The sequence below is a fragment of the Fistularia commersonii genome, chromosome 14, assembly GCF_037954325.1.
Source record: "Fistularia commersonii isolate RoL2024-O1a breed Wild chromosome 14, RoL_Fcom_v1.0, whole genome shotgun sequence".
In the NCBI taxonomy this organism is placed as follows: domain Eukaryota; kingdom Metazoa; phylum Chordata; class Actinopteri; order Syngnathiformes; family Fistulariidae; genus Fistularia; species Fistularia commersonii.
In genome coordinates, this window is record NC_141297.1 from 5,916,158 (window position 1) to 5,938,015 (window position 21,858).

The window sequence follows — 21,858 nt, forward strand, 5'->3', positions numbered from 1 at the left end:
CCAGGGAAACAAAAGCCCTTGTGACAGTGATTGTCTATTCAATAACGTTAACGAAAAAAAAGGCCAAAAAGAAAATATTGCTTGAAAACTGCCCAATGAAAAAAAACAGCAGACATGACTCTGACCTATTCGAATCGATGACCACCGAGAAGTTGAGATGTCAGGTGTCTTAAAACGCAGTCAGAAGAAAAAAACAAACAAAAACAAAACTTCCTCTCAGTAAGCGCCCGACTCCGCGCAACGCGCCTAGAAATCTGAACCGACCGTGCACGCTTCTTCCGATAATCAGGCCTGTTTCGAACTCTGAAATCTTTTTTTCCCCAAACGAAAACAAACAAAAAAAAAAAATCTAAAAAGAAAACACTGTTAAAGAGATGGGAAAAAAATCAACTGAAATGGCTTGTTCATTTATGTGCTCAGATATATGATGCTTTGATGAGGTGTTGTTGGCAGATATTACTAGTAAAGCCTTCATCTAGAGATAAACAAGGCCTCAGTCAGTCACTATCCTACAGTAGTTCTCTAGTCCTACAAAAAGAGAACGTTAGGCCTACGGACCCTGGGTGAAGATGAAGCAGCTGCTAAACGAGTTGACGAGGTATATCAAGATCTATTGTCTTTCTCTATACAGTACAGTTCATCTCAAATAAATAAATTTATAGCCATAGTAGTGTTGATCAACTTTGGTCATAACTTATATGCTTAGAAACATTCTAGCTTAACAAACACTTACTTAGCATCTTTAAAACATCAAGTCAGCATTAAGAAGTAAATTGATATGCTGACGCCGGCGCGGCCCCCACACCCACTTCGGAGGGCGGCGCGCCAAAATATTCAGCAGCATTACCAAATTATCTTAAAATGCCAAACGATTATAGGCCGTACGTTTAAAGTACACTATTGGAATCTTTGTGACCCTTTTCCAAAATTTTTTTTTTTTTCGGATTGTACTGTAGTACACAAGCATTGCACTCTTAAGCTAATTTTAGATTATTCATTTTTTTCCCTTGTGTGGTTCCTTCATAAAAATCTAGGCTAACGTACAATCAAAAAACAGACAAAAACAAAGGAGAGGAAAAAAAAAAGGAAAAAAAAAAAAACAACCTCAAAGAAACTCTTTGATCATTCTTTTGGGAAGGCCGCGCCTCCTCCGCAAGGTCACCCAAACGGATATGACTTTTTTACTGAGTGATATGAAGACGGTCGCGGGTACTTTCATGCTCGTAGATGTCGGTTATATAATTGTGTCAACATGGTTTTAAAGGGTTAAAATGATTTTTGAGATGGCCGGATTGCTAGTGTTCGTTTTTCGGATGCCACACTTCATCCGGGTGACCTTGCGGAGCGGCCGGCCTCTGTGTTTTTTTTTTTGTTTTTTTTTTCTCTTTAAGCACTACTAGGAGATGGAGGAATGGGGGTCTAATTGCATATTAGGTTTTGACTGCACCTCAAGAGAAGACCAAACACTCACGCACACACAGACGCACAAACACACACACATACACAAGAGAATAGATATGTGGGTGGGTGCTCTCCTGGTCCTCTGGGGCCCTGTTAAAGGGAGTCACCCCCTGGTGGTGATGATGGTGATAACGGCTGGCTGAGGTGGGGAGGGGGAGAGAGAGGGAGGTGGGGGGCAGAGAGACCTCACTCAGACAGGCACCCATCCAGGCCGACCGGGGCGCCGTGACGATCTTTGACGTAGCCGTTGTGGAGGCCGTTGCTGGGCAGCGGGGCGCAGGCGGCCGTGATGCCGCAGTGCTTCAGCAAGTTGAGACCCGGGGAAGGGGAGACGGTGGGTGAAGAGCAGGAGCAGGAGGAGGGGTCCCGCTGGGGGAAAGGCTTCATGGTAGACAGGATCAGAGCCAGGCAGTCGGCCACATCCTTGTTGGGAGCGCAAGCCAGAGCTGGGGTGTGGCCTGGATGGGGGGGGGTGACAATGGTACAGGCTCTAGATTAGCAAACATTATCCAGATCCAGATCTAGATTCCACTGAGCCTACAGAGTTGAGCTGGCAGACAACAGTCGGGGACTATGGCATGGAACAGACTTGAGTTGAAAAAAGGATTGTTCAAAAAAGTTTCCATGAAATGTTGTTACGTTCACCTGCTGGTTTCCAAGAAAAAGCAGTGAAAATATTCAAATATTACACAATGTTTGGTCACTCGCGTCTTAATAAATTCTCTCCATCTTTTCCTCGGCATTGGGCCGTTCTTTTTATTTAATGAGCTAAATCCCTGCTATGTCTCCTCTTTTACACATGTGGACTTTCTCTTTGGATTTGTTTTTCCAGTTCTGTTTCATTCTGGAAAACATTGAAAATATGCTGAAATTTAAAAAAAAAAAAAAAGGGGGCTGATATAACCTCGAAAGACTTTTTGACCTCCGTTCAACTCTCACATGTTGTTACCAGATGTTTGTTCGGACTCCTGAAATTAGTTAATTGTCCTGTTTCGTTTGTCTTGATGTTTTCTTTATCAAAAAAAAAAAAAAAAAAAAAAAAAAAAAAAAAAAAAAAAAAAAGGCCTCACTCACCTTCTTCATCCACAGCCAGCACAGTGGCTCCTCTGCTCAGCAGCGCCTGCACCACTGTGGCCAGGCCGTTGCGAGCTGCAAGATGGAGGGGCCTGGGGGGGGGGGCATTTCAGATTCAGATACAGATTCCGGCAGATTCACATCAGCTAACTAGACTTGGCTGGAAAATCACAAGCATTGCTAACATTAGCGACTATTGTATCTGTTCGAACCTCTCAATTGGCCACCACAGAATGAAAACAAAGGCGTCGACACGGCCAATGGGAGAGGCATTTGTTGCGCAAGAGGTAATTACATCAGTCAAATAACTAAAAGGTTGTGAAGATGTTTCTACATTATTATTAAAAATAAATGATGCCGGGATACCGCATTGCCTTTAAGTGCCTCCAGGCAAATGGATTGTCACAATAATTTACCCGAGACCCGTTTTTAATTGATGGATAGAAATACGTGTCTTGGTTCTTACATTTGCAGAGCACTGTTGGTGGCATTGATGAGCGTGGGACTGTGGATCTCCCCCAGAATCAGCAGGGCACACATCTCGTGAGCCTGTCACCACACAATCTTTGATTAACTTAAGGCTTATTAAAGAGAGAACGATATATCAAAAAGAGAGGGAAATGAATCTGTGCGACATAGCGACGGTCACCTTGCTGCAGGCCAGGTGCAGCGCGGTGTTCCTGTTCTCGTCCAGCAGTGTCAGGTCGGCCTTTGCCCGGTGAAGGAGAATGGCTGTGAAAACAAGGAAAATGATCAGTTGCGGTAGATGCGGATACACCGCTGGCGACCGCAGTAGGGAGGCAAGCACAACGGGCCTATTCAAAGGGTAGCGGGGACGGGGGGGACTTACCCACGGTGCCACTGTGCCCTTTGTCAGCAGCTACCATCAGAGCAGAGCGTCCACTATTGTCCACGGCGTTGATCTCTGTTCCGTGGCGAAGCACCAGCTGAAGCCCTGCAACATCCTCGGCGAATGCAGCAGCATGTAGTGGGGTCCTGCGGGCACACGGAGGCGGCAGCACCACATTGCTGTGTCAGTATTAGACTTTAAGAGTGTTTAAGGTCCCAACTTTTAGATCCTGCTGTTAGGGTGATTCATCAGCTGTTCATATGGCCTGTCCTGTCTTAAAGGCAACATCGAGAGAATACACACTTTATTGTTCACGACTTTATAGGGAACGGTTTTCTCTCAAAATGAAACTTATTAAAAACTTCTGCTGATGAGAAAGTTTTGAGTCCCAATCGCCTGGATCGTTGTCCTCGTTTCTCTGAATTGGGCTCGTTCAGCAATTTGTTGTGAATGCACTCTTGTATTTATTTATTTGGTTGGGACAGTGCACGTTAATGAACACACATGAGACATTCATGTAAACACACCACTCCGGACTGTAGCCATGGGCTCATTTGCATCCGTTGTCCCACAGTTGCGCTCACAAACACACTCTCATTCATCCAGGCCTATTGTACATGTTTTTAGTGGTAGGGGAAACTGAAGAACCCGGAGGAAACAGGATTGTTTTAAACTCTCTATGAACACTAAATGAGGAATCAGTAAAACCTGCATATTTTCAAAAGGTCTGCAAGAAATTACCTCCATAAAAAAAATTAAAAAAAATCTGCAGAATTTACAAAATACATATTGCTAAAAGTATCATGCTGTGCACTTTTTCTGGAGGCTAACCTTCCTTTGGCATCTCTGATGTTAATCATGTGGACCCCGGCAGATTCAAGAAGCCGCTCTGCAGCGCCGCTGTGGCCGTGCATCCTGTGAGCAAGAACAAGCTTGTGAATATACACATTGTAATCTCGGAACCGCGACGAGAGAGAGGTTACTCACAGAGCACAGTGCAGGGGGGTGAAAGGGTTTCCCTCTTCGTGGATAAATGTTTTTAATTCAAGTAAAGCCTCCAAACAGTCTTCATGCCCTGGGAACAAACACCGCTCAATGTTACAGGCAGTGGATGTTGGCGTGAGTAATTATAACAGTTAAGCTGGGGATTAGCCACTTCCAGTTGAGCAAACTGAGCAAACCTTTGTAAGCAGCCCAGTGTAATGGGGTGTATTGTTTGTTGTCCAGCAGTTTATCTTGCGTGTCTGTTGCCATGACAGCCTGTACCAGACCGGCCAGGATCTCTGTGTGGCCTCTGGATGCGGCGTAATGCAGCGGTGTCCTACCCTGGCTGTCCCGACACAGTGCAGAGGCTTTGTGCTCCAGCAGGGCTGTCACACAGTCGTCATGGCCCAGCACCGCCTGGACAAACAGCGGGGGACGAGGAGGGGAGCAGCCCCAACACGTTAGCTCATTCGTGAGGTCATAAAATGAAATATTCATCAAAATTTGGTCCACTCCTCTCCCCTTGGAGCAGCAAACCAATCAGAGATTTTTTTACTCCAATGCTCTTGAATTCAAAACCAGGTCCTCTTACATACAGTAATACTTTGAAATAAGAGTTTAATTGATTCCGTGCCCAAGCTTGTTACTTAATTTGCTTGTAAATCAAATTAAATTGCTTCGATGAAATTAATTGAGACACTATTAAGCCGTTCCAGCCCCCTATTTTTTTAAAAAGGAAAAATATGCTTTAGAAGTAACAAATGAGCAACAAAAATTTTGTCCATAATAGGAGATATTGTAAAGAATTTACTGGTTCTATAAAGTGTATTTACCATTACGATGAGACAAAGATGCCGGCTGGGGCGGAGGTTGGGGGAAGTTTTTCATTTGGTACTCCTTTGCTTAAAGTAAATAACTCGCTGCACACTTAATGCTACAATGTGTTGCCAAAGGTAACTTGCACACTATGCTACACTTAAATCTCTGAACTCAATTTAGCAGCGCAGTGAATGTTTTTAAAATGATCAAATTGTCCCCGACCAGCTTTGAATCATTCTTCCGATGCCTCGTCCGTTTTCATTCCCGCCATCTGCTGTACAAAATCTCCGTAAATGTGTGTTGCCTTCTCACAGACAATGCTTTCGGTCACAGTACCTCAACTTCTCCGCCCCTTCAAGGACGAGTTGACAACACGCACATCTCACAAATGTTTTTCCATGATTTATGCTGATCTAGTGGTGCACAGTGTGTCCAACTTTTTTTTTTAACACAACCTCAGTTATAGCGGCGGCCACATCAGTGTCAAACGCAAACGCTTATCCCCCTTGCTTATAAAAAAAAAGACATGGCGACAGCTTGTACACACTATTAGGTAATAAAAAAGAATAAAAAAAATTAAAATATTGCATGTTTCCTAAATCCACAGATAGTGTCCTTAAATTATGTCTGCAACAAAAAAATGACCTTAAAAAAAATTAAAATATTGCATGTTTCCTAAATGCACTGATAGTGTCCTTAAATTATGTTTGCAACAAAAAAAAAATGAGCTTAACGTCAAAGAAGACATAGATGGATCACGATGAATTCTCTTCTATGAAGCTGAAACTAAAGAATTTATATGATTTATGGTGAAACGTAACCCACAACGTTCGGAAAAAAAAATAGCTGGGGGATTCAATTTAATGGTTTGAAAAGAGTGACTAAATGTTACGACTCTTGGATTCGCTAAGTGAGGAAGCCGTGTTTGGATATTTGACCAACTGATTCTACTGATAAACATTAATAATGTGGAAAAAATTGTCTATCATTATTCATCATCTTGGCAGAGTAACTGGATCCCCGTAACTTCTCTGAAAGTAATGTGATGGAGACACTTAAGTCCAGAAAATTTCCTAGAAATTGGAATTTCTGAAAATGTGACGGTGATAAGACAGCTACACAGCTAGGCTTTGAATCTAATTGGTGATTCTGAGAAAGCAAGAACTCAATTATCAAGCAGTGGCCCGGATCCCGCCATTTGATCGCGTCTTGAGTTTTTGGCACGCCTATTGCTCTGCTAAGTGTCTCTGACTCACCCCTCTGTGCAAAGCTGTGCTGCCCCTCTTGTCCTTGGCATCTGGCAAGGCACCCTTCACCAACAGGAAGTGAACGCAGTCAGTGTGACCTCCTAGAACAGCCAGCATCAGAGGGGTCCTGCAGACGAGGGGGGGGGGGGGGGTGACACAGCACAATTCAGGAGGCTTTTTTTTTTTTTTTTTTTTTTTTACTGAAGGCGTAGGGAACAAAAACGTGATTTGGCATATTCCTGCAACGTGAAGCCAGGAGAAATGTTGTCATGGTAACACTAAGAGAACCACTCACTGGCCAAATTTGTCTGCAACGTTGGTGAGGTCCCCCTCCTCCCCATATTCGATCATCATGCGCAGGCAGTCGGAGTGACCGTTTGCAGCTAATGAAGAGTGAGAGAAGGAGGATTGTTTTGCTTTTCTCATTTATTTTCCCAGAATAGGATGCCCTCCCCTCGGGGAAAACATTTATCGAGGAGGGCAATAGCACGCACCTGCAACATGAATTGGAGTCCACATGAGACGGTTGTCATTGAGGAGACAGGAGGCTCCCTGAGCCAACAGCACCTCAACGCAGCGGCTGTAGCCTTTCTGGGCCGCTAGGTAGAGCACAGAGCGGCCTGCGGCATCTTGCATATCCACGTAGGCAGCAGTCTCAGTCAGCACACGCAGCGCCTGCCAGTGACCACGATCAGCCTGCGGGGAGGTTCGCGACTGCGTCACGATTAACCAGCGTTTGGGGTCTTGGATGAGCCGTGGGTGGCAAACAGCGGGAAAAACTTACGGCAAGATGCAGGGGGCTGACCGGAATACTGCTTTCGATGTCTCCTAGTGCATTAAAGGACATCTCCAGGAGCTAAGAGATGAAAACAACAAATGTGTTTACTTTGCTGAGGAAGGAGACGAAATGCAGTCCGCATATCAAACATTAGCATCCGGACATTTGCAAGATGTTTGACCAGGCTGCTTGGAAACAACACAATATAAACGATAGATGTCAGCCACATACTTATTGTTAATGTGATAATAATTCAACATAATATCGACAATCCAGAATCAACAAAGAACATGCTGGAACCCTCGTATCTCCTGACATTAAATCCATGGAACGCCATTCTCAAGTAATGATGGATATGTCCCATGTGACCAATGCGTGGGACTCAAGCTTGAATAATTTTCATCATAAAGAGACAAAGAAAAAAAAAACAAATACAAAGGGAGACAGTGAGAGATGTTTTTTACTGAGCAGAAACAGAACAACGCACCAGCTCCAGGTTCTGCTTGTTGCCATGATAAGCTGCATAGTGAACAGCACTGTAACCCTTTGAGTTGACCATCGAAGGATCCGCACCGTTGTCCAAAAGATGCTCCAAGCAGCTGGCGCACAAACAAGAAACATGTTTGGTTAAGAGTATAATAAATAGCTTCCATCCATCTAGGGCGGAGGAGCCAGGGGCGATGACTCACAAGTACGACTCCTTTGCCTCGTCTTCGTCGTTTTGATGGTTCCCAGAAAAATGACGATCAACTCTGAAAAAGAAGAAGAGCTTCAGTTAGATATGGTTTTCAAAATTTAAAGTAATAAATCAGATGTTCTAATGATAAGAATTTCATTTTCAGTGTGAGGGGGATTTTTCCAGTTTGGATCTCGATCCCTTAAATGGATTCTTCACATCATTTCTAGACAATTTGGTCAATTTTTCTTAGATTTAAATAATTAAAAAAAGAATTTGCTGATAAATTATTAGCATTCTAATCAAAATATTCCATGAGTAACTTCTAGAAAAACAAAATATTTCTAACCAGAAAAAAAAAATTGGTGATTTCTATCAATTAAAGTGAAGGTTATTCTCACATCCATCCATGACTAAATGTATATTTAATAGAGAAAAATTATTTTAAGACTCCATCCAACTTTGACAACCCTTGATTTTAAACACTGTGTTGGAAATGCAGGAGCATGGTATCTCTGAGATTGTGAAATCAGATACTTGGAACATTTAATTAGATTTAACATTTGCAAATCAGGAGATCGAAGAAGATAAGGAGGCGTTAACAGAAAGACGGCTCCTTGTTTAGTGTAATTCCAGAGTTGATTTCTCAAGCAGCTACTGGCTTTTAGGACAGTATATGGACGATTGTGGCTGCTTTTTCCTGCTGTGGAGAAAAAAAAATTGCAGATGGTGAGCATGCATGTGTGTGTTTTTCAACCTGCTGAAGGCTTGAGAGGCGGCAGAGTAGTGCAGGGGAGTACAGCCTGTCTGGTCAGGCTCGTTGACCTCAGCGCCAGCGCTCACCAGGGTCACAGTGCACTGGTACCTCCCATTAGCAGCCGCATAGTGCAACGGTGTCCTGCAGAGGGACCACAGCTATCATTTCAGTTCAAAATACATCTTGTTACACAATCAGTAATTCATTCCAGGCGTGGACGAGTGTGTATCACCATACCTCATGTCAGATCGACCGCGTGACCCGGGCATAACTAATTATTTAATGATTTATTTATTTTCTTTAAAGCTTGTGAAAAGCGCTATTGTGCAAAAATTGAATTATTCAAATGATTCAGAGTGAGCGTCACTGACATTATAACAATTTGGTTGTTTATTTTTGTTTTGTTTTTTTACTCACTTCTACCTTCATTCCAGTTGCTGTCAGACCATATAAAGCCTCAAATATGCAAATGTTTCTTTAAATGTAGCAGTGTTGATGCTGCTTGCAGGCATCGCCAAACTATTTTTTGCACCACCCACAAAACTGTTTAAGTGCAATATTTATATTTAGACATTTTCCAGAACAACATTTTTTATTACTCACATCCCCTACTGTACACCTATTATTTCTATAACCATTCCCTGCATAGGGCATTTCTTTTATATACCTTTTTATATTCTATTGTATATATTTATATTAACGGTCTCTGTCTATTTGTGTCTACATCCTTTATATGCATATTCTTTCAATTTTTACAATTTGTTCATTTTTCTATCCTATAATGCTGCTGTGATATTTCCCCATTGTGGGATCAATAAACTCTAGCTTATCTTAACTTATTTTACATGTGTCAAGTACAATTATTTGCCAAAGACGAGCTCAAACTCACCTTCCCATTATGTCCCTCTTATTCAAGTCAGTACCGCTACTTAAGAGCAAGTTTAGACATTCAACATTTCTGTAAACAAAGAACAAACAAAACCCGGAGGAGACTGATTGGGTGCAACAGATGAAAAAAGCGAAGAATATTGCACGTAATCGGAATATGCCGGTGCCAGGGCAGATCGCACATCTCACCCTCCAGAGGCAGCAGCGTGTAGACAGGTTCTCCCAAAGTTGTCAGGGGTGTTTATGTCAAACCCAGCTGAGAGTACATGCTCCTTACTCATGGATGAAACTATACTATACAGCTGACCTGCGGGGCACCAAAAAAAAAACAAAACAAACAAAAACAAAGCTGAACTGTAAGTGGCTGGGACTGCATGCGACGAACGGATGGCGTGCGAGTTTCGGGTCGATCGGTCAAACCTGAGGAGAGTAACTTGCGACAACAGTCTGAAAACCCGTACAGCACAGCTAAGTGCAAGGGGAACATTCCATGGATCCCACGTCTGCAGAAGAAAAACACAGAGAAGAATGTAGAGTCAGAAACCAACCTCAGCCAAATTAAAAACAACTGGATGAAGGACCAAATATCAATGCTTTGCAATTCACACATATACATATATATATATATATATATATATATACATATATATATATAATATTTTCTTTTTTTCTAAACATAGATGATTATCATACATAATTCCACAGTCTACGTCCAAGCATAGATTACTGTCAGATAAAATCTCATTTTGTGTCACGCCTGTGTACTCCGGGGATTCACTGGATGGTTTTCCAAATGTTTTGGGGAAGAAACCATATAATACTGTAGCAATTTCAACATTTTGATATCAAAAAAAAAAAAAACATAAAAAAAAAATCTAAAAGAAATGACACAACAAGTAACATACAAAGTCAGCAGGATATCAAAAATAAATGACCAATATATGAATAAATAAATGAATATCGGCAGGTGGCACAGTAATATCCATGCATAGGCGTGTATTACGATACGAATATTGTGAATATCTTAACATGTATCCAGACTGTGGTTCTGCCACGGCGTACCTGGCCGTGTCTGCTCCGTTGGTCATCAGAGTGCTGATAAGCAGTTCATGGCCGTACTTAGCAGCAACGTGGAGAGGAGTATTGCCATACTTATCCACACAATCGATTTCCCCACCTGAGGTGACACAGGTGGGAGGGAGTGAGCCTGAGGGCTTGGCAGGGGGAGAGAAAAAAAAAAAACCTCTTGCCTTCCCCAGTTCATTCGTTACCATTTTGGATGAGGATCTGAGAGCGCGTGAAGCGTCCGTGAATGGCTGCCATGTGCAGGGGGCTCTTCCCTTCTTTGCTCTGTGTGTGTGGGGGAACACAAAGTATGCGCGTTGGGTAAAAATACACGCCATTCTCAGATTGTGGTGGATTCACATTTCACAGGGAGATGAGACTCTGAAGGAGTTCCAGAACCGACGGGCCGTCTGAGTGCAGTGCGCTCACCAGCTGGCCGATTAGACTCGAGTGTGACAAAAATAACAACCTCAAAGTGAATTTTCTGTGAGTGGCGACATCACTTAGTTTGTCTAAACCTGCTGAGGTACTTAAACACCCCCTGCCCCCAAATAAGGATGAAATACCCTGCTGTTTTTCCATCTGGAAGCCAACCACTGACTCTAACTCAAACATTAAATTGCATGTGTACTCCCTGTGAAAATTCCACTGAAAGTGGGGTATTTAAAAAAAAAACAAACAACTATCAGCTGGAACGGCATCAAAGGGGTTGATTGTAAGAAATCCTTTTCTGGCTTCTGAACTTACGATATCTGTTACTCACTCCAATCAGTTTTTAAATTGAGATTGAAGCTATTTAAATAGAAATTAACAATTTTTACATCCAACTGATGATCATCTCCGAGGCAGTGCTCATGTTTTAATCACCCGAGGGATGGTATTTTAATATCCAGTGGAAAATTTTGGTAAAAATCACATCTTCTATAGCCAGCGCTCTCCTCGACAGGACCCCAATCACAAACAAAACAGCAAGACTTTTCTATTTTTTTTATATGCCAGTAATAACTGACGTATAAACAAAGTTAAGTATCCTCTCGCTATAACTGATTTCATTATTATTATTATAATTGATAATAATGTAGACAGTAATAACCTGCTGGTTGACATCTGCCCCATTGTTGACCAGCAACTCCAGACAGAGGGCACCGTTGGTGGAGACGGCAGCCAGGTGCAGAGGGGTATAGCCACACTTGTTGGGCTGGTTGACATTGGCTCCGTGGTTGACCAGCTCAGTGGCCACGGCCTCCTGACCCATGTAGCATGCCACGTGGAGCGCCGTATTCCCGAAGCCGTTGGGCTCGTCAATCTGGCAGGGGCGGCGAGGGAGAGACATGTGATGCAAGATGAGACCTGGGGTCTGACAGAGGGATTCAGGGAAGGTCAGCATGGAGTGTCTCACCTCTGCCCCCATCCTCAGCAGGTATTTTACAATTTCAATGTGACCGCTTGCAGCCGCGGCGTGGAGAGGAGTGTAGCCCTGCTTGTCCTTGCAGCTCTTGTCTGCACTGCGGGACAGCAGCAACTTCACAACCTCCACATGCCCTACACGCATGGCGAAACAAAATAGGGGGGGGGGGAATAAAAAGATAAAAAATAATCAGAACACATTTTTTTTTTTAAAGCTGGCATGACTTGGAGAGCGATGAAAGAAAAAGAGAGAAAAAACAACCATTGGTCCATTCATGACAGGAAGTTTGTTTTCCTTGTGACTCTGTTGCGAGGTTCATGGAGCTGCCTCTCTTCGATCTCAGTTAAATCCGATTTTAGTAGATACTTAATATTACCTAACTGAAATGATTTTTTTCATATTAAAAATTGCACTTCTGCGCTTCGTCTTTGCTAATTTAGCATTGTTTGCTGAGAGAATGCAGTGAATTAATTTTCAAACAGTCACCTTCAGAAATCATCAAAATCACAAGCTAATTTTGCCAAGAATTCAACGAGGAGGAACAAAATGTGAGAAGAGCAGAAATGAAACCTTTTTAAAAAACATTTGTAATTATATTAATTGTATTGCAATACCGACCTGATGTTTGGCCGTTGATATTATGACAGAATTAAAAAATAACAATAATTAAAGCGTGCAATGCTGAACAGACAATTTGTTTGTTTATAATTCCTGTATCACATTATTTCCTGGTTGTAATCATATTCATTTTTTTTTCATGTATGGTATCAGCCGGCTCTACCAGAGCTGGGTATCGGCGTGTATCACCGAATCTTATTTCATGCTTTTTAAAGAATTTTCAACTCCAGATGCGTTTCTTTATAATAATGTCAATCATTTACACCTGGAATAGATTTCACACAGGAGCACAATAGTATATATGACGTTCTGAATGATAATGGCACTACAGAATCACATATATCTCACTTTGTGAATAATGATTAGTGCATATTTCTTTTTCTTTAGTTTTTTTCCTCTAAGTTTCAACTCTGGTGTTGTAACTATGTGCAGCATCAGAAAACCGGCTGTAAACAATAGCCAACTAAAAAGTCTTACGCTTGTCAATCATCACCGACCATCACACAATTCCGATCAGAATTATTAAATGTTTATCTAGCCTCATGAAAATGAATTGAGAATAACAATGTGTTTTCCTATCAAGTTTATTTAAATGTTAATGCCTCTACACTGAATGCCTCTCTAATGGCATCTGAATTTAATGCTTTTTAATGCTATTTAAGGCCCTAATTTTTACCAAATCTATTTACGGCTTTTTAATGACCTGCGGAAACCCTGCAGACGAGCTCTTCATGCTTGTTGACAGAGTCGATGTTTTCTTCAGAACTGGCAGCAAAGTAAACTTGGCTCACCCAAGTAAGCAGCACAATGAATCGGCTGTCTCTCCTTCTTATCGATGGCACTCAGGTTGGCCCCTTTGTTCAGCAGCAGCTTCACCATCTGCACGAAAGGCAGAAAAAAATACATCGCCTCCAGGACGAAATGTGAAATTACTGTGAGAGACGGCCGTTCTGCGCCACATCCTACCTCCTGGAACCCGCTCTGGGCTGCGTGGTGCAGGGCGGTTCTGCCAGTGCGATCCGCCATGTTCAGGTTGCTCAGCTGGGTCAGCAGGGCCTCTGCACAGCGGGTGGCGCGATTGGCGGCAGCCACGTGCAGCGGCGTCTGCCAGAACTTGTCTCGTGCGTTTGCCTCTGCGCTGCGCCTCAGCAGCAGACCCACTGCCCTCTGGGGAAGAAGGGGAGGAAGCCGCACTGGCTTAGAGCGTATATCAGATCTGCAGTTTGCTGCGTTTTACCCACCAAGCCAACGTTACATTCTGGTGCAGAAATCTGAATGCGATCTTTGTGGATGAGTACACAATAGAATTAGAGGATGACTAAGAGATAATTAGAGTGGCTGAAATGGCAAAAAGGGAATGAATCCCATGCTTGCTTACTTCGTTCCTGGAAGCAGCCGCCCTGTGCAACGGGGTCAACCATACATGGTCTTTAGCGTTTACACTGGCACCTGAGACATTCGGAGAAGGGCATCAAGCATGATTACAGAGTCAGGATGAACATTGGTGAAGAGGCAAAGACTCTGAGATGCACCAGGCTTTTGGAACAGGTAACAAATATTAACCTTAGAAATACCCTTTACGTATTGAGTACATTACAATTACAAGCGAATTGTAATAACAGTAACAAAAGTACAAATGCTTATGCAACAAAAGTGTTGGTTTTATTGGTCATATTCTACAGAGATGCTTAAGAAGAGGGAATTTCAACTCAGGACTGTGAAGTAGACGATAACAACCATCTAAGAACCAAATGCATACGAAAGAGAGACGTGATAGCGTATTTATTTCAGATGTTTCCTCTGAGGTACAAATTACCATTAGATTCAGACTTAAATCGCACATCCGATTCAAGAACCCAAAAATATCCACATCAAATGCTCCTAATAGGCATGACTACCATGACTGTAATATTTGGGAGTTGGGAAGACGCGGGATTTTGGTGAGTTACAGTTAATAACATTTATGCAAATCAAACGACTGACGCTAGACATCCCAACACTGATTTCACAGCCAAATTCAGCCAATTCATTTCATTTATTTCCCCATGAAACCTAACATAAGCATTCGTTCTGGTCAAGACTCCGATCGAGAGATTAAAAACAAGACAGCAAATGCGTGGACTGGGCTCCGAAGTGAAAAAAGTGTTCATTTATACCTGCACCCCCCTTGCAAAGGGGGGTGCAGGTATGGTAGCTGCTGCGGGTCACTCACCTGATTCAATGAGGAGGTCCATTATATGGACGTCTCCCACACAGGCAGCAGCATGAAGTGGCGTGCGGCGCTCTTGGTCCTGTGAGAAAAGGTCATGCACATTGAAATGTGTTGGAGCTGATTTCAAATATGTTAAAAACAACATGCCCATCGTGATCCGAGCCCGTTGGGAGCATCGAAGCATAATGCATTCCGATCATACCAGTGCATTGACATCCTCCTTTTTGTGCAATAACAGTTGAACTTCTTCAGCATTACGATTGAAGATGGCCTGGACCAGAGGAGGCTGCAAAGGAGAGATGCTGGTTAGAAACGGACTCCGTGCTTGCAAATGCACGGAACGACGCTTCGGCTGATTCCGCAGGGGGACTATTTCGCTATTACATCACGCCGTGTTAGCTCGTCAAACACCCCGAATTTGATGTTTTTCCCCCAACGTTGTGAAACCGCACAAAACTAAAGCAATAGGTGTTTAGGAAAACACGTTTTACTTCTTCTACCCAAATAGCGGAGGTTTCTTTTCCCTCCAACAATTACACCGAGCCCCGGCCGAGGCCTGTGTTACAGGCCCAGACTTACCTTCTTACGTCAGCTAGCTAGTAGCTCTTTGTAGCTAATTGTGCTAAAACCCAGAACAGGCCCAGACAGGAGCAGCAAAAATGCATTCGATGTCGTGCGGACCGAGGGGGGGTTATTAGCAGCGAGGGCTACTTTCTTCGAATAAAAACGCCAGTTGATGGAAAAAAATCACAGCGAAGCACCGATTAGCTAAAAGCGAGCACAATACAATCTGCGAATAAGACGTAGTGCGGTGCGCACAACAAGCAGGAATTCCCCAGCAAATAGACTGCGCCAGAGCACAAACACGGAGCGCTGCTCTTCAGCCGTACCTGGTCTGCAATGTTGAGTACTCCCATCTCCCAAACTCAGCCAGGACGGAGCTCCTTCATGAGGATAAAACTTCGAGGTATATTGCGGCGCGCTACTGTGTCCACTTTTTAGACTACACCCATTGCTAGGTTGCAAACAGAAATGCGGTCTTGATCTGTCACTGTTGTTGTCTGCATCCACTGTCTGGGCTGACGATTTGGCTACGCCTGTGCTGGTCCGCCTACAGGCGTGGCGGTCCGTTTCCCAGCTTCTCGGTTGAAACAGCGCCACCCTGTGGTGAAAATAGTACATTGCATAGTAGCGTAAATGAACGGAGCGGAAAAAAACAGGTTACGCTTGATGGTTAATATCTCGGTTGCTTTTGGGGTTGTTTTACGATTGCATACGTTGGTTTCAAATTTTTCAAATTTATTTAAAAAGTGAAGCAGGAACTCACTAGTTTTCTTATGAAAATGCTCTTCAACTGTAATTTTCTATCATCTGTACAATTCTACATGTCATTTATGTACATAGTTCCTGTCCAGAGTCTTAATAAATTTAATGTACATATTCATTTGTAAAATATGTTCAGAGTACCCAATCTGTAAATCACTTGTGAGTTACGAACAAAATAAGCCACGTACATACTGTTAATTTATTAATTCTTTCCGCTTTTCCCTACAGGGGTCACCACAGTTAATAAACCTTCTCCATATGACCCTAATCTCTGTAACCTCCTCTCCCACACCAACTACCTTCATATCTTCTCTCACTACGTCCATAAATCTTCTCTTTGGTCTTCCTCTAGACCTCCTGCCTGGTAGCTCCAATTCCAGCATCCGTCTACCAATATATTCACTATCTCTCCTCTGTATACGACCCAATCATCTCAGTCTGGCTTCTCTGACCTTCTCTCCAAAACATTTAATGTGTTGTTCCTCTGATAGACTCATTCCTGATCCTATCCATCCTGGTCACTCCCAAAGAGAGCTTTAGCATCTTCATCTCTACGACCTCTAGCTCTGCCTCCTGTCTTTTCGTCATTGTAACTGTTTCTAGGCCATACAGCATCGCTGGTCTCACCACTGTCTTGTACACCTTTCCTTTCATTGAAGCCGACAGTCTGCTATCGCATAGTACCACTGACACTTCTCTCCACTCATTCCGACCTGCTTGAAGCCATCTCTTCACGTCTTTTCCACACTCTCCATTGCTCTGGACTGTGACCCCAAGTACCTGGAATCCTCCAACTTCTTGACCGCCACTCCTTGTAGCCTCACCGTTCCACCCGGGTTCCTCTCATTCACGCACATATACTCTATCTTGCTGTGACTACCTTTCATTCCTCTACTTTCCAGCGCGTACCTCCACCTCTAAATGGCCAACCTTATGGCCCTTAAGGAGTCCAACCTCCAACTCGAACTTCTGTGTTACCCCAACAGCACAGCACACCACTGTCTCACAGCAAGCATACATGTCCTGCACCAGTCTAACATACTTTATATCTGCACAAATCCAGGGATGTAATCGATCAAAAATCTCACGTTGTAACATCTAATTTTCTTGATTCTATATGAATATAAACGAAATGTATTTATAGTAAGTTTGACTATATCAATAAAAAATGCAAAAAAAAAGCGCAATACGTTCTCGTATTGGACCGCCAGTCCACTAGGGGGCAGCAACTCGCAACAGAAGTCAATGTTGAACGGGCAGCTGAGCAGAACAGTTCCGCCCACATCTATGGTTTGTCCCACCGGCGTTTTATTTAGCAACGGAAGGTCGTCTGCGACTCGGCGGCATTTGACATTACGTTTCACTCACCGTAGCCCGAACACATGAAATTTTCATCCTATTCGTGTTTGCGACTTGGAGCGATGTGAGTAGCGGTGTCGTTGCCGGTCGCGTTTGTTCGGGACTCGTTATGAAACGATGCTAGGTGGCTAGCGTTAGCCAGCAGTACTACTGTAACGACCGGTTCGTAACGTCATCTAACCGCATGAAGGGTCGCTGACTGGGCAATATTAGACGACTAATTGGCGCTAATTGGACACCCCCACACCCCAATTCGGTTCCGCAGACCCAGGACTCTCTCCGTTTCAGAGCCGAACCGGTTCTATGGCAGCCACCGCTAGCGCCCGGAGGCTTCCCATGGGTGTGCGGACGTTCAGCGACTATCTCCAGCTCGCTGCTGTGGGCTCATCCCGCTCTGGGCGAGCGACGCTATCGAGGGGATGCGTGCGACAGAACATCAGGTAAGTATCGCGATACGCGGCCGGTGTTCCCGGTGACTGACGTCACGACTCAGTAGGAAAAAGGTCACAAGCTAATGATAACCCAAGCATGCATTTGCTCATGTGACATTGATATTCCGATCGCAAATATAACCTGGTTGTTAAGAAGCGAGAAATACGATTTCCTTAAAGTGAATAAAATTTGGTTATATAGAAAAGTGTTGTTGTCAATATGCATTAAAAAGGTCTGTATATTTCCGACAGACTTTTTTTTACATTTTGGGAATACGTTTGATTTGAGGGTTTACATAGCAGACCCCTTTTGAGGTTGTTGTTTTTTTTTGTTTGTTTTTTGAGATTGCGTTAACTAAACAATTTTGGGGAAAAAATCTGCAACAACACATGTTTATATTCTGTTATTATATATGAGTAAACTGCCCAGCGTTTTACCCAGTTTTTTCCCATATTTATCTTTCACTTATCCTGTGGGAAATTAATTGTGGCAAGATTAATTTTAAATCATCAATGGGTAGCTGGGCTTCCTAAATGAGACATAGTTCATGAGAAGTTAACTAAATAGAAAAGAATGAGTCATCAGCGTTTTATTTCTCTTATCGTTTTCACTTCATTCTCTCCTTTTGACATTTACTGCTATCACGTCACATATGACATTGAAAGCACCTTGTCAAAATATTTTGAACTATTTATCGCTGATTAACAAGATATGTCAAGTGTTAATGATTTCAGCTTCAGTTAATGTTTTTACAGGAATGGCGGGTTCATTTTATAGTGGTCAAATATTGGGCACCCTTATGACAATGACAGTGATTTCTTTGTACGGCACTGTTCAGATTAAAATAATTCCTATAAGGAATGGAATTATGACTTTAAACTTGGTTTTATGTTGACATGGCAAACTGATTAATGTGCATTTTTCAGTCATGTGATCATCGCAGTCGCATACCGGAACACACAATGCTCCACGTACAAAAAACTAAATCTATTCATTTAAGATCCACACAGAAAATCCCAGCAAACTCGCAACATGTAAACCTCATGTTTTCCAGCTGCAGCACAATATGTGGACTCAGTGACAGCTGGAATGTAGTGGGCCCTTTTTGTGCTTGTGTACTCATTCCAGAAAATGGCTCATAGCTCTTCTCACTTTTGTAGACACCTATCATCATGTGGCATTTTGATGACAAGGACCCCCAGAGTGCTTTGCCTTCAAGACTGGGACACAATGGCGGCCGTTTCCCAAAGCAGAAACTTCATCAGCCTCACCAACAAAAGGAAGGAGTACTCGGAGCGTAGGATACTGGGGTAATTATCCAGTTCGAGCTGGCAACGGCGACACCCGGGTAGTAGGTTGTCTTTTTAGCTTACCGATGGAGTTACCAATGTCTCTCCTCAGGTATTCCATGCAGGAGATGTATGACGTGGTAGCCAATGTTGACGAATACAAACACTTTGTGCCCTGGTGTAAGAAGTCCCAGACCATCATGAAGAGGGCAGGCCACGCCAAAGCTCAGCTGGAGGTGGGATTCCCTCCGGTGGTCGAGAGATACACGTCTATGATCACTAATGTCCGGCCTCATCTGGTCAAAGTGAGTACAGCCTGAATCTTCCAGGGGCATGTGAATTACAGTTACAATGTCAGTTAGTGGCCCTTTTTCACGCGACAATAACATGCATTTTTCGAAGCTACGAAAACGGGCCACCATTTGCCAGCTAGCGAGTGTTGCAACTGCAAAATTTAAAAAAACAGAGTGTAGGATGCTACTAAGACATCTCTGAAACTCAAGGAATGTGGATCTACAGATGGCTTCTGATGAAAAGCAGATGTCATGTTTAATGTAGCATGTAAGGATGATAATGCAGAAAGTGCCACCCTCAGCCGCCATGTCTAACACGACCCTCAGACTGTCAAACACAGCTGAGGAATGTACGGTACTTTCAACAAGCCAGGGGAGATGCATGCATTTTACAAATGTAAAAGTACAAAATAATAGTACAGACATTTATATTTCACAGAAATACATTCTAGTTGGAAGGGGCAGTGGAGACAAATGCAAAGTCGGCAGTGTATCTGCCCCTGTGTCTCATATTCCTGTATGTACAGCTGATTGGGATAAAACCCCTTAGTGGTAACGGAGATCTTTGAAACAGAGAGAAGGCCTAAGTAGGAGGCTGTCAAAGAGGAAGGGTGGGGAACATTATGTATGTCTCCGCACCAGGGGCAGATGGAATAAAGCCAGGCGAAATGTGTCAGTTTTGTCTGTGGTGTCGCTTCGCTGCGGTGCTGTGAAGGGCCCGTCGTACAGACACAGGATCTGTGATGCTGTGATGGCCTTTCTGTGATTTATGTCGGCGGCGCTGCGTTCTCTAACAGGCTTCTTTCTTTGGGTTGACATCAGGCAGTGTGCACGGACGGAAAGCTGTTTAATCACCTGGAGACAATATGGCGCTTTAGTCCTGGCATCCCTGGCTACCCTCGCACTTGCACCGTAGACTTTTCTGTAAGTGGCCGCCAGATTGTTCGTGTCACTGGATGTCGTATCAGCACGCGACTCATCGGATCTTTTTTTTTTTTTTGTGTGTGTCCAAAACAGATATCCTTCGAGTTCCGCTCCTTGCTGCACTCCCAGCTTGCCACCATGTTCTTCGACGAGGTAGTGAAGCAGAATGTGGCCGCGTTCGAGCGCCGAGCCTGTAAGCTCTACGGCCCAGAGACTCGTATCCCACGGGAGCTGATGTTTCATGAGGTGCACCAGACGTGATCTTGGCCGCAACGCGTCCTCATCTGGCCTTAAAACCATACAAACCTTTAGTTCTTCCCGGCATCCTGTTTCCCACCACCAACCCGCATGATGCTGCCTAGTCGCCCACCACTTCCAACTTCCCACCAGTACATAGACATTGAAGCGGCTCCTGAAGATTTAGACATCCAGATCATGTAAGCAAAATGTTGGTTGTGCTGATTACTCTTCTTATTCCAGCTTCAGACTTTGCCTATTGTCCTCCTTCTGTTAAGTTGGTCCACTTTTCTGTCTACCTCCACTCAGGCGATCCTTCTTTTAACTGAAGGAAGTCACCATTTTTCATTCTCTTGCTGGATTCAATGCACAGATCTCAGATCAACTGCAACATCACATAAGAAGTCACAGAGTTAACAATTATTTTTAATAAACAACACAGAGAATGAACTAAACGCGCTTTTATTTTGTATTAAAGACACAGAAGACAAACTGCAATCCCAACATCCGCTGTGAAATGCCACAAACAGGTAGATCACAGCGACCTCAAAGCTACTATCACACTGACACGCTGTGTTCCCAGTTGGCTCATCCGATTTGAAGTTTCTGGGAAACCTATACTTTGTCTTTTACATCAATTTCACATCAAAGTATTAATACGGTGAATGCAGAGAAAAACCTTCGATTACTTTTTAAAATTATTATTTATTCAGCCATGATTCATGCATCCATGCCATGTTTTGGGGGTCAGACTGTAATGTTCCACATGTGGGACATTGAGAGAGTGTTGTGACCCAATGTTGCAACATTTTTGCAAAGAGAAAAAGTTCTTTTAGGTAATTGAGTTGCCTTGTTTTGTGCTGTGAGGATTGTTTTTTTTGCGCGAAATTGAAACCAGGTTTGCCATTTTTAAAATATTACATTATTTTGTAGCCCAACAGTATTTCCACTCAGATTAATGTTTTTTGGGGGGTAATGACTGTGTGGTAATAGACTTAAAACAAACATAGCACTCATGTTTCACGTCTGCAGGGAACAGCTATTTCCACAATCCACTGATCTGTCAACTACTCTTATTATTTGCTTTGTCAACAAAAGATGTGAACGTAGAGAAAAGTCTGTCACTCTGCCGTCATTTCCTGAAACTCTGTTCTGTCAAAC

At 43.2% G+C, this 21,858-nt stretch overlaps 2 protein-coding genes across 2 annotated transcripts; one reads left to right on the forward strand and one right to left on the reverse strand.

The window, feature by feature from the left end:
• Positions 1 to 1,358: 1,358 nt before the first annotated feature.
• ankrd52a (ankyrin repeat domain 52a) lies at positions 1,359 to 15,918 on the reverse strand. The gene is made up of 28 exons (XM_086159808.1): positions 15,728 to 15,918; positions 15,040 to 15,123; positions 14,838 to 14,916; positions 14,004 to 14,074; positions 13,592 to 13,792; positions 13,417 to 13,504; positions 11,999 to 12,141; positions 11,693 to 11,905; positions 10,806 to 10,884; positions 10,597 to 10,711; positions 9,955 to 10,037; positions 9,724 to 9,841; positions 9,536 to 9,604; positions 8,647 to 8,787; positions 7,903 to 7,965; positions 7,701 to 7,812; positions 7,220 to 7,291; positions 6,930 to 7,131; positions 6,731 to 6,818; positions 6,445 to 6,562; positions 4,567 to 4,786; positions 4,373 to 4,460; positions 4,217 to 4,300; positions 3,386 to 3,531; positions 3,185 to 3,267; positions 3,002 to 3,084; positions 2,536 to 2,627; positions 1,359 to 1,919 (listed from the first exon to the last, which is right to left on the reverse strand). Exons 1-28 carry the CDS (start codon positions 15,752 to 15,754, stop codon positions 1,648 to 1,650), a joined length of 3,234 nt encoding a protein of 1,077 aa, XP_086015934.1. The 5' UTR covers positions 15,755 to 15,918; the 3' UTR covers positions 1,359 to 1,647.
• Positions 15,919 to 17,457: 1,539 nt separating this feature from the next.
• Positions 17,458 to 21,858, forward strand: coq10a (coenzyme Q10A). The gene is made up of 5 exons (XM_086159810.1): positions 17,458 to 17,962; positions 19,115 to 19,264; positions 19,356 to 19,548; positions 20,359 to 20,460; positions 20,554 to 21,858. The coding sequence occupies exons 1-5, from the start codon at positions 17,826 to 17,828 to the stop codon at positions 20,719 to 20,721; spliced, it is 750 nt and encodes a 249-aa protein (XP_086015936.1). The 5' UTR covers positions 17,458 to 17,825; the 3' UTR covers positions 20,722 to 21,858.

Coding starts and splice junctions, on each gene's coding strand:
- ankrd52a (XM_086159808.1), bottom strand. CDS start 15,754: ATGGGAGTACTCAACATTGCAGACCAG. Junction 10,885..11,692: donor GGGCAGATGTCAACCAGCAG/GTTATTACTGTC, acceptor CCACACACACAG/AGCAAAGAAGGGAAGAGCCC. Junction 3,085..3,184: donor TGCACCTGGCCTGCAGCAAG/GTGACCGTCGCT, acceptor GTGTGGTGACAG/GCTCACGAGATGTGTGCCCT.
- coq10a (XM_086159810.1), top strand. CDS start 17,826: ATGGCAGCCACCGCTAGCGCCCGGAGGCTTCCCATGGGTGTGCGGACG. Junction 17,963..19,114: donor TGCGTGCGACAGAACATCAG/GTAAGTATCGCG, acceptor TCACTTTTGTAG/ACACCTATCATCATGTGGCA. Junction 20,461..20,553: donor CTTGCACCGTAGACTTTTCT/GTAAGTGGCCGC, acceptor TGTCCAAAACAG/ATATCCTTCGAGTTCCGCTC.